Raw genomic sequence first — 12,904 nt, forward strand, 5'->3', positions numbered from 1 at the left:
ATCTCTGACACAAATCTCTCTGTATGTGGCTCATTGTCTGAAATGAGTCACAAGAGTGAAATCTCTTGTGCTGAATCTCCCGTTATGTATCTCTGGCACACATCTCTGCGTATGTAGGGCCCATAAGCAGTGCAGTGTAACGCTCAGGGACAGTTTTCCAGGCAGCTAATGATCTGTGACACATAGAAGAAGATGATTCTCATTTTTTCCTCTGGGGCATTGAAAAATACTTCCCATACAAGGAGTTTGGCACAGTCCCAACCTGTCCAGAGGAGAACAGCACTGCCCCATCTGCAGAATGAGGAGCACTGGGTACAGAGACATCTAGAAAGAGAGCAAGACAATGAGACAGGCAGAACCCACAAATCCTGGAGCAGAGGAGAACTCTTAATTCCAGGAACAGAGGAAACAGGACTTCAACAATTCAAAGAACTCCATTTGTTCCAGCATAGATCATTATAATGTGATCAGTCAGAAAGTAAAGGAAGTGCAGTCACCAGCACAGGGCATTGTTGCACACTGTATCTGCACTTACAAGCAGTGACTGGGATGTCACAGGAGTTTGGAGTATCAGACACCTCACAACATTAGCTGGAGGGAGGCTGGGGGTGCTGATACAAGGAGGGGAGAGCTGTGTTTATTCCAGCTGAAGGGAAGAGACATCTGGAGCTGCAGTAGCACAAATCTACAGGAATTTAGCCCAGAGCCCAGAATTACAGGGGATTAAGGAGCAACTCCTTGTTGCGTCTGGTAGGGACCTTTCATCTCTGCCCCAGGGACCAGGCTCCTGACATACGATGAGCCGCTCAAGTCTCTCATCCGATGGATCTATAAGACTATCATTGTGTCTGGGAACGTCACAGTGTCTCTAACCTGTCAGACACAATCCTTCTCTCCTCGCTAATACAAGGTGAGAGTGCTTGGATGTACAGTGCATGAGACCTGGTATATATGATGTGATTTATATGACTGTACAGGGCATGTTATACTGTCAGGTGATAAGCATCTTGCAGTGTGTTACTCAGACAGGGCCCTTGTTAAAATAGTATGTGTTTATATGTGATACGGTCACTAGGTCGACAAGGATTAGGTCAACTCCACTAGGTCGACATGACTGAAGGTCGACATGACTGAATGGCGACATGCAGGAAGGTCGACATGACTGAAGGTTGACATGGGTTAGGTCGACGAGGTCATTAGGTCGACACAAGTATTAGGTCGACATGGGGAAGGTCTACAGTCAAAATGATGACATGGGGTTTTTCATGTTTATTTGGGGAACCGATATGTGCCAACAGGTGGTATGATCCACTAGGGTGTGGTGGGAGAATAATATAGTGTGCCGAGCCCTGAAGCATGAGGAGCGCAGTGAGCCATGCGAGGAGACACAGTGCTACGTTGCAGTGTCCATGTCGACTTTGTCGACATTTGGGACAAAAACCATGAAACACCCCATGTCAACCTTCTGACTGTCGACCTTACCCACATCGACCTAATGCTTGTGTCGACCAAATGACCCTGTCAACCTAACCCATTTCATTGTTCAGTCATGTCGACCTTCCTGCATGTCGACCTTCATTCATATCGACCTAGTGGCGTCGACCTAATGCTTGTAGAGCTAGTTGCTGTCTATCCAATGATACCATTCCACTTATGTAGCCGGTGAATGTGATACTGGGAATAATATATGAATAAGGTGATTGGGTAAAAAAGTAAAGGCCCATACACACTAGGAGATTATCTTTCCTATCTGGCTGTTTGGAATGAAAATCTGGAAATTTTTGGGAGCAAATTATAATTGACCATTTGCTCGTGAACATGGAATACAGACAAAAATAGCCATTCAAACAAATGAATTAAATCCATGTATGCAGATGAGTGCTTTTGCCCATTTTGCCCATAATATAACAGACGCTATTATCAAATGACAGTTTATAACCAATTAGGTGGTGGTGGTGGTGGGGGGGGGGGGGGGGGGGGTTCTGTTGTGTCTAGTATGGCTGGGTTCAGTATGTAGGCTCTCAGGCATGATAGAGATCACATAATGGTCATAACTAGTTAGATTATCCTAGAGAATTTATAGTCCCAATGGGGCAGATGTATTAAGCATGGTAAAGTGATAAAGTGGTGATAAAGCAGTGATAAAGTGGAAGGTGATAAAGCACCAGCCAATCAACTACTGTAGTAACTATAATTTTTCAAACACAGCTTCCACTTTATCACCACTTTATTACTTTATCAGGCTTGATACATCTGCCCCTAAATCTTTCATGACACCATAGTTACTGTGTGGAGTGTGTGAATGTATCGCTTAGGAATGTTGACAGCAGCCATGTGAATGTTGTTAACATATATAGGGTCTGTATGTACACAGTACGTGCTTGAATATTTATAAATATTTAAATTCTGACATTTATTTGTGTACATGTCTATTTCTATGCACTTCTGTGAAATTGTTTTATTTGCAAATTTATCATCAAATTAATATGGTGTTAATACTGGTACACCATGAATTGCCGTGTAATAATGTGTGGCATATCTGTAAAGGGAATTACTGTGTGTGTATAAGGGCATTACTGTTGTAAAGATAAAGTGTCAGATAAAGTGCAAGGGACATTACAGTGTGGCATTATGTGTATAATGGCATTATGAATGTGTGACATAATGTGTAATGGGCATTATTGTATGGCAGTATGATGGCACTACTAATATGTAGCATAATGCATAAGATACATTATTTTGTGGCATTCTGTATATACAGTAAGGGGCATTATGTGTATAACATGCATTATTGTTTGATGTAACGTATAAGATGTGCTGTGTGGTGCAGTGGCAAAACTTGCAAGGTGTGGACCCAGGTGTAAAAGTATCATTTGGGCCCCACACCAGTGGTGACAGAGGTACAAGCTGCTGGTCTAGGCAGTCCTAGTCTTCAGGGGCCCTTAGTCTTCAGTGGCCCTGGTGCAATACACCTGCTGCACCAATGGTAGTTCCGCCTCTGGTGTGGTGTAACCTGTATAGAAGGCATTATTATGTGGTACAACACATATAAAGGGCACTACTGTGTGGTGTTATTAGAATAAGGAGAAATTTCCAAAAGCAAAATTTGAATGAGAGGGACCCAGTCAAAAGACAGAAAGTTCCTTTTTGGAACACACTTTTAGATGGGTTAGTTCAGAGGTCCCCAAACTTTTTTGAATCATGGCACCCTAGAGTATCAGAATATTTTTCAGGGCACCCCTAGGCCAAAGTTTGTTACCAAGAATAAAAAAAAATAATTCAATGAAATAAGTTGTGCTTAAATGTCATCCTTAGGTCCAGTTATGTGGTGAGGAACACAATTCACTTCTGTTTCCCCAAGAAGTGCCCCAAGCACTGATTTTGCCTGTTTCATTGGCCATAAATAATTTGAATTGGTTCTGGACCACCAACCTGTCCTGAGGCACCCCTGCAAGTGCTCCGAGGCACCCCAGGGAGCCTAGGCGCACTGTTTGGGAACCACTGGGTTAGTTAATAAATTTAAGACATACAGGAACTTTTAAACCTTTATCTTTAAAATAGGTTTTCAAAAAGTTGGTTATTCTTATACATCATGAAAAATCATTTATATTTCATATTTATAAGGAGCAATACCTTGTGGTACAATGTAAATAAGGTGCAGTATGATGTGGTGTAAGGTAAACAAGGTACACTAGCATATGACGTACCATTAATAAGGGATGCTATCATGTGATATGGGAGGTTATTCTGGTCAACACGCAAAGCTGCGAATGTTGTCATTCAAATGCCTACCGCCCCCCCCCCCCCCCCCCCACATGCCGAATATAGAATGATTTTGCAAGCGCGCGCAAACCAAAGACACCTCTTTGGTCTGCGGGTGCCCTGTACGGGAAAAGGGAGGGCAGCTGACACCCGCTGACATCAGCTGCCCGCCCCTGTGTCACGTACGTCTTAGCATTGGAACGCCCAGCGTTCATGAATAGCTGGGCGTTCCCATGGGCGCGTCCCTTCGCCGCCACCCCACTCCCCCTGCCCGCACTGCTAGGTGCCAACGGGACAGCGATCAAGCAGTTTGCCACGCCTACTCGCTCCAAGCACTGCACTTGCGCATAACGGTATATGTGCATGCGCAGTCACTCAACAACGCTCCCCTGCGCAAACACGTAGGGGAGCATGGTGATTAGAATATGTGCCATAATGGGAATAAGGTTGCAACATAAATTCAATGGGGGTTGCTATAGTAGGGTTGCTATTGTAGGTTGCTATTGTTCTTCCCAGCAAGAACACAAACCTTTGGCATTATCTGTCTCTATTTCAAATATGAGGTGCAGGGCGCCAAAGCTCTTGCTGGCACAGGGCACAAAAATAAGGATTGCTGTGGGTGAGGGGTGATAGTAATTGCTTGCTGCTGCTGCTGTGATCTATGCTACTCAGTGGCGTAGCTACATTTTGGGTGCCCCCCCCGCCGTTAGGGGGGGGCGCCCCCCCGCCGACGCCCCACTAAGCACCCCTACCCCCCCCCCCGCCCCGCCGCCCATGCAAGCCCCCCCTCAATCCCCCACAGCCTTACCTATCGCGCTGGTCCTGGCGGCTCCGTTCTTCTGCTGAGGACCACCAGAAAATGGCCACCCCCATACAGCAGACAATTTCAGAGAACTGTGTGCTATATGGGGGCGGCCATTTTGTGGTGGTTCTCAGCAGAAGAACGGAGCCGCCGGGACCAGCAAGATAGGTAAGTCTGCGGGGGATTGGGTGTGGGGGGGGGGTTAACTATAGCACCGCAGCCCCCGGCGCCCCCACATGCACAGCGCCCCCCCGCGGTGGCGGGGGGCTGCGGTGCTATAGTTACGCCGCTGATGCTACTGGATAATAGGTGGTGTGCATGGAGAAGGGTGCTGGGTCAGAGGCAGAACTAGGGGTGGTGAAGGGGCACCAGCAAAAACTTGCCTAGAGCACCAAATTGGTTAGGGCCGTCTCTGCCCAGCAGAGCTGCCTCACTGAAGATAATAGGCTAATGGTATTAGACCACACATGTGAGATTCGAAAAGCTAAGCTAAGAAATTAAATGGATAAGCCATGGAAGTGCTAGCAAATCAAAAGCTAGAGATTTTTCCAATGGGATTACGGTGGTCAGGATGCCGGCATTTAATATACCAACTCCGACATCCGGACTGCCTTTAGAAAACCAGTGCCTGATCTTCAAAAGAGTCAGGATGCTGATGCCAGAATACCGACAGCTATCATCCCAATTGATGAGTATGCGAGCAGCGTGCGACCATGGATGGTAGGTTAGGTTTAGGCACTAGTGAGGGGCATTAGGGTTAGGCTGCGGAGAGTGGAAGGTTAGAGTTAGGCTTTAGGGTTGAATTTAATCACCAGGAAGGTAGGGTTAGGCTGTGGGGCAGGTGGGGTTGGTTAGGCGGTGGGGTGCGGGGCTTAGGCACTATTGGTAAGGGTCAGGCTGCTGGAAGGAAGGGTTAGAGTTGGTGAGGTAGAGGGATGGTAACTATACTTACTTTCTCCTGTCGGGATTCCCACCATCAGGATGTTGGTATTCTGACCACAGACATAATGTCTGCTGGTCATCCATATTATGTGTCCCATTTTTATCATCTTAGATTTGATGGATGTCTTTAAACATGTGGACATAACAGTTTTTGTTGTGACATCTTGTAGTCCCCAATGTAGGTCTTGTACTGGTCAAACTTGTCACCTGTTTTACATTTCTATAATAAAATCCTTTTGCAGGTTGCAATCCCTCTCTGTATCAGTAGCTCAGCTGCAGCAAGCATCCAGGTTCGGTTATCGTACATGGACCCAACATTCTCTTCAGCCGCCTTGCATTGGCTTCCTGTTCTGAAAGATGAGCTATGTCTTCCCAAGATGTAGGTTCATGCACACTAAAAGCACTAGCTGAGAATGAAGCACAGGATTTCTATGTTCAATGCTTTACTTTGTTCTCTTTTCTTAATTTTGCACTTTCATCCATGCTTCACATTAAATTGTCATTCATTTTGTCACAAAATATATTGATGGTCTGTTTTTAGTGTTGAATTTCAATTCCACACTGAAGTCCAGCGAATCCATTGCACCATGCATGTAGTTTACTTGTCTAGGATTCTGGCATTTGAAACGCTCACTGTATCCAACGCGAATTCCTTGTATCACTTGGTTTTGCACTTTTTGCGTTTTTCATGAAGAATAACCTGCTTTGCAAGTAAGTAGCTTTCATAGGTGCTTCTACGCTGTATTTTTCAGATAAACCAGAGCCTGTTAAGGGGCCTACACACGTACAGATTGGCTGAGCGTTCTGAGTGGTGCTAGATCCCCCACAATGCTCAGCAAGATCGCGCAGCACACAGTGATGCTTCAGTGCTGTGTGCTGAGCGATCTGTCAGGACCAGAGTTCTTCGGTGAGAATGCTGGATATTAATTGCTGGGTGATAGAAACATGTGGGGCTGCCCATCACTATCGCTATGGCCCTTACACACGGAGCGATGTCAATTTACATTTTTCTCCATTTTCACTTCAAAATTCAAACAGAATTTGTTGCTTGACATTTTTTATAGTAGTTTGTTAAATTCTTTTTTTTTTCCTCTTAATTTTATAAATGTCTGTGGGGACAATGCAGATTTAGGAGATTTAGGAGCATAATTATTTATTTGTGTATGTAGGAACACCTTTTATTAGCACCAGCATATCTCAGTGCACTTACAGATACTGTACAGTATGAACAAAACTGTAACAAAACATGACTCAGTAATAACAGACTAAAGCAGGGGCTCCCAAACCTTTTTGAACCACGGCACCCTAGAATATCAGAATGTATTTCACGGCACCCCAAGGTCAAAAGTTTCTTGTTGATAGCTTTTTAAAAACTATTAAATTTAAGTAAATTGTGTTTACCGGTATATGTCATCCTTAGGATCAATTATTTAGTGAGGAACCAGATAAGCTTTTGTTTGCCGATATAATTCATGATTGGCAGCCACAAATTCTGGTTTTGCCTATTGCTTTACCCATAACTATTATGAATTTGTCCTAGACCACCAATCCAAGGCACCCCTGCAAGTGTCCCAAGGCACCCCAGGGTGCCTAGGCACACAGTTTGGGAACCACTGGACTAAAGGACTCCATAAACTACTGCGACTTCTCTGAGAGGAGAAGTTGCATACAATCCCCCTTGACATTCCCAGGTGGCAGTATCGCATGCAGTATATCATATGTGGCCCTATTGCATACAATATATCGCATGCGATCCCCGCACGTACTGTAGGATCCAACAAATCCCAGGTGCAGCACCTGCAATCTCCAGCTCAGATTCCATGCGCACAAGACCGCACATCGGATCAGAATCGTGAATTTAGTTATGTGAATTTTTTTTAAATTTCTTGACCCGATGCGTCAGAACCATGTAAAAAGGGCCCAAATCACACCAGTGTATGGCCAGGTTAAGAGGTAAGAAACCTTGCTTGCGAGCTTACTATCTGTGTGCCTGCAATTGTGATTTTGTAGGCTATGGAACATTAACTGCTATGTAAGTAAGTATATGGCTATGCAGACTGGATGTGACAGTAGTGAAGCAGGCACCATGCTTCTCTGCATACATGATAGCAGCTGACAGCTGCCCAAAAATGGCCATGACTGGGGTTTTTTGCCACCATTCCCTGTTAACTGTCAGTCCTCCTCATGTAACCAGCAATGGGGTAGATGATCTATTGCTTAAAATTTTTTACTATACAAATTTGTGCATGCCTAAGTGAGTGTGGTTTTAAATTTCGCTTTCGGGTATGTTCTCTGTTGCTCTTAATGCCATGTTGTGCATGGTTTCTTCAGGTGTCCATGCTTCTTGCATGTAACATAGGAGACTAGATAGAAATAGGATGCAATTTTTAGAAATGTGATTTTTTTAGTAATTTTTATTCAGTAAATTGCACGTTTTCTGCAAATCGCACATGTAATGGTGCAATTTGCGGTAAAAAATCTCACATTTTGCCGTGACCAAAATCTCACTTCAAAAATAGCATTCAGATGTATTCCCATTAAAAATATATAGAAATCGCAAATGTAATAGGGTGTGGTTTTTCCAATTGCACTAAACATTATAAAAATTGGTTTGAAAAGAAGACCTGAGTTTGCCAGGCGAGTTTAAGCATGCACAGATCAGTGAGATCCGTGCTTGCTTCTGTCAGGGCTAGTTGGGCTCGTGGGGGGTGACCCTATGCTATTTTTTTTTCTTAACATCAAGCCTCCACCGCATGCAGGTTCTTGGAGAACCACAAGGGCCTGCTGGGACTTGGAGTACCACAGCAGGACCAATACTAAAATAAAGAGACACACATTCATACATACATACATACATACATACATACATACATACATACATACATACTTACCTAGGGTCCCCCATAGTTTAGTCCTCTTCTCCATTAGGTACCTATGGGAAAAAATAATTATACTCACCTACTCCAGTAGATTGTTCCTCTTGGGTCCATGTAGATATCCACAGGGTTACAAATATGAAAAATTAGTGTCCCGAATCCATAAAACTGAGTCGCATGTGTGTTTCTCATCATAGATAGTTAAGAGTTTAACATGGGCGCCTATGGGGCGGGGGAACCGGCAAATCAGCCTGACTGCAAAAAGAGATCCCTTCGATTAAGGAGGTTATTCTGGTTGGTGCGTAAATTTCCAAATTCTTTCGGAGTGGGCCACATGCCACGCTGTGCGGACATCGTAAGAAGAAACGCCCACAGGTCCTCCGCATTCGGACAGACTTACACTTTAAGAAGAGGGCGTGTTTACGGACTACATCCAAACCTTGCGTGTGCGTTGGACACACAAAGATTCTGCACGGTCTTACAGCTTCAGAACGGACATGAAGCTGCACGTACGCACCGATGCGGTGTATTTCCGCAAAACATACTACTATCATCGGAACTCATACATCACACACATGACACACTTATGCAATTAGGCTACCTCATTAAAAAGGGATTGTTTTTATTGGTCATCAATTGCAGTGTAAATGTGTGTAAAAAATGCAGCCGTGCTTTCACCATATATTTGTGTGTTTAGTAATGGTCCATTTAGGCTGCAATGGTTCCAATGAAAAGAGTGTAATTAATGAGTAATGAGTAGAGGAGTGGATTGTATTGTGTTCAGCTGACAGTGGTTCAGGTGCGGCCGTACTAATTGGGCGATCCGAATGCCTAGCGCATGACCGAGTGGTGACCGCAAAGTGAAACTTGCTTATGAAGACCGCATATTTCCTGCCTGTTGGTTCGTTTGCAGTCGGTGTTCTATCCGAAGGCACGCCTACCAGAATTAGTGTACGCCCATGTTTACGCCCAGTTTAGCCCACTTTGAAACTACGCCCCTGTGTAGTTCCGAATGACGTCCATATTACGCCCATATTTCACGAGTGAATGCGGTGCACATTTCTGTACGGTATTAGTGAGAACGAGTACGGAGACCGTGCGTGGCACATGCGCATAGCGTTGCCCATGCATGCGCAGACGGCTAAAAAACGCCATCCGAAAGAATTCATAAATTTACGCATCGACCAGAATAAGGCCCTAAGTTTGCAGTCAGGCTGATTTGTCACCATAGGCGCCCTTGTTAAACTCTTAACATGGGCGATAACTGCCATAGGAGCCCATTTTAACTTCATAACATGGATGTATATGAAGACACGAACAGCCAATCAGGTGCAGAGCTACGTGCCCTGATTGGCTGAGGGGAGACCCATTGACTGATGTCACTAGAATTCCCTTCATTCTCAGGGAGGAGCTGCATGTGTAAACACATATGCAGCTCCTCAGTTCATATGGCTGCATAAATAAGGGGACCCCTACTTTCTCTACCCCCTTATTTTTGTAACCAGGATGGGTCCAAGAGTCCAATGCTAGTTTTACAAGTAAGGGGGACCACTACACTTTTGTTCCCCCATGCCAAAAATTGCACATTCCCGTTACTTAAAAAAAAAAAAATGATTTCTGGGTTCTAAAAAAATCTCGCCCTATTGCTAAATGGTTTCTTTTTTTCAGGTGACTAAAAATCGCACCCTTTTACATTTCATCCAGGGTTTTGTTTCCTTTTTATGTGCCTTTATATCTGTGGCTTTAAGAGCCATTCCAGTGTGACTATAGATTTGCCATGAGTTTGCTTTAATGCTGACGTTTACTTGTTTTCAGAAACAAGGAATATTTCATTTGGTATACAGGTTGAGTATCCCGTATCCAAAATGCTCGGGACCAGGAGAATTTTGGATAGCGGATTATTCCGTATTTCGGAATATTTTAATATTTCAATTATGTATTTTGAAGTATCTTGCATGTATGCTGTATAAACACATAAAATACACACAAATATATTTTATTACCACATAAAATACACACAAATATATTTTATTTGTTCAAAAAACAAGGTTTCAAAACATGAAACAACATTTGTGTACTATCTCAGATATTGAATTTGAATGCCAAGCAATCATTTTCTTGCACATATATAGTGCCAGTTACATATCATGTCACCAGTAGTGCTGTTACAAATGTCCCCAGTGAGTTTTTAGCAAAAAAAAATTTTTTTTTCACTTTCTGGAATGTATGGTTTTCGGAATAATTTGGATAACGGATACTCGGATACGGGATACTCAACCTGTAATACATTTCTTAGTTCAGTTTGCTATTTAAAGCGGCTCTTTCTTGGAGCTTCTGTAATGCATCCCACATATATTTTGTGGAAATCTAATTCAGAAAATCATTTTGCAGTGGCTTTTGCCTACAGTTTCTTATCCTATATTGGTTCTTGGTATACAATTTGCATGTAGTAATTACCTCCCACAAACCATATATGGATAAAACCATTTCAGCATTAGATATTCACAGGTGATAAAATTATAATTTACATGTTTTCATTATTTAGTATAGTTTTTTTGTTTGCTGTTGATTTATATTTTATGTGTTATGTGTAAAGTGTCTCCCTATAAATTCATGATATTAAAGACTTATTCATTTAAGCAATACTTCATATCACCGGAAAGGTTGGGAGCCTCCTGAAATTTGGGTCACCCTTCCTGCCTCCTGGAAGGGTGGGCAACCCTCCCGCATCCCCCTGGACCCCTGCATTCTCCCCCAGCATCCTCCTACCCAGCCAGTTAAATACCATCAGTTGTGTGTGTACATGGAAGGGGCGGGGCTAACATATGCAAATTGTGTCATTCTAGCCCCGCCTCTTCCACGTACACCAATAAAAACCGACAGTTCTAAGGGTGGGAGCGGGGCTTGATGATGTCAGGCACTGGCCCCCGCCCCCAGATGCACTGCTGAAAGTCTCCTCTCTGGGCATCTCCCGGAGAGGAGAAACCAAATGTCGGCAAGTATGATTTACTGCTTAGTCATGAAAGAAGACAATGGAACTGTTGATATTACATGTATCCAGTGGTGGCAGTTAATACAGGCTCTTTGTGACGCAAAACAATGGTATGCGGTTGATGTCTAGATCGACCATCTTATGGTCGAACAAGCTTAGTTGAACCCGTCTAGTTCGATGCCTAAAGATAGTCAACCGCGTCTATGTCGACAGTAACGGAAGTTAGATGCCAGCATTCGACCAGCGGGAGCATGATCGACTGTTACAAGTCGACTTGGTTTATATTTTAGAATCCAAGGGGAGATAGAGAATATAATAGTGTGCCGTGCGAAATGAGGCACTGTCCCTGATGCAGGGAGACACTGTGTACATATACAGTGTCCATGGGGACCCCTGTGACATTCGACACCAAAAAAATGTGAAAGACTCATGTCAACTATGTGACAGTCCACGACGCCCCATCACTCTAATGGTGGCGTCTATCTTCCGGTACTGTCAATCTAGACGTTGTTGACTATGTTTAGGCGTCTAACTAGACGCGTCGAATAAGGGTGGTCCATCTAGACAGCTTTGATCTGTTATACCATAACCCAAAAAATATTTACAGTCTTCCACAAAAAATGGACCAGACATGGGAAAGTACCCTATTCACTTATCTATCTCCTTAATGATTCCTGATGCAAAACTAAAACTTGTTTCCTGAATTAATTGTAAAAGTGTATGCTCATTTTCTTGATGCAGTTTCTCATATTTAACCTGAAACCTCTGCCCCAGTTGTGTGTCTTATGTGAATATCACTGACATATCCGTATGCTGTATTTTGAATTGCAATACCATAATACTGTGCTTAGATTTAAATATACAATACATTTTTCTACTGGATTGTTTTACTGATCTGTTTACCTCTGTTTTCTTGATGCTAATGACAGATAATGTCTCTGATGTTTGGGAAACCCAGAGTTCTCCATGCATCTCACTACTCTGCCTCCAATGATCGGAGCCTGCACTCAGAATGTAACCTTGTGCTGCTGGGGTGCCGAGGAGCTGGGAAATCAGGTGAGAGAAATGTCATTGTCATCTTACTTTATTCAGGGCCAGTTAATTTTGTAATGGCATGGAAGCTCCATCCACAGCTCCATAACTCACCTCCCCTTGCGGCCCAATCCCCGGCTAGTCACCGGAAATGCACAAGTGTTGTGGTCACATAAATGCGGCACCATGTAGCAGTTCTTACTCACAAGTAACTGAATCATGTCATTAAATCAAACTACTATTGATACTTAATGCTTAGTACTTCTTATGTTTTCTATGAGAAGCACAAAGTACTGATTATCTGTACTTTTGCATGCACATACTGTATGCGATTGGGTCCTGCGACTTAGTAAGTAATTCGAAATCTGATTGACAGTTTGATGTTGTTTGGGAGGGACGCCCTCTGTTTGTGGAAACAAAAGCATACCACCTTCAGGAAGCAGGATCTCAGGGGCAGATTTATTAAGCTCAGTGAAGTGATAAAGGGGCAGATTTATT

At 43.5% G+C, this 12,904-nt stretch overlaps 1 protein-coding gene across 2 annotated transcripts in view; it reads left to right on the top strand.

Annotated features, from left to right (window-relative positions):
* Nucleotides 1-299: 299 nt before the first annotated feature.
* The window catches only part of RASL12 (RAS like family 12), a 59,644-nt gene continuing 47,039 nt past the window's right edge, over nucleotides 300-12,904 (top strand). Inside the window, exons 1-3 of one of the 2 annotated variants that reach the window (XM_083184304.1) lie at nucleotides 300-910; nucleotides 5,749-5,885; nucleotides 12,304-12,430. In XM_083184304.1, the coding sequence (XP_083040430.1) occupies nucleotides 5,871-5,885; nucleotides 12,304-12,430 (142 nt within the window). In that variant the 5' untranslated portion in view covers nucleotides 300-910; nucleotides 5,749-5,870. The remainder of the gene's footprint in view (nucleotides 911-5,748; nucleotides 5,886-12,303; nucleotides 12,431-12,904) is intronic. The other variant, XM_083184305.1, reaches the window with a different exon arrangement.

Source organism: Crinia signifera, chromosome 4 (genome assembly GCF_055691185.1).
Source record: "Crinia signifera chromosome 4, ASM5569118v1, whole genome shotgun sequence".
NCBI lineage: Eukaryota > Metazoa > Chordata > Amphibia > Anura > Myobatrachidae > Crinia > Crinia signifera.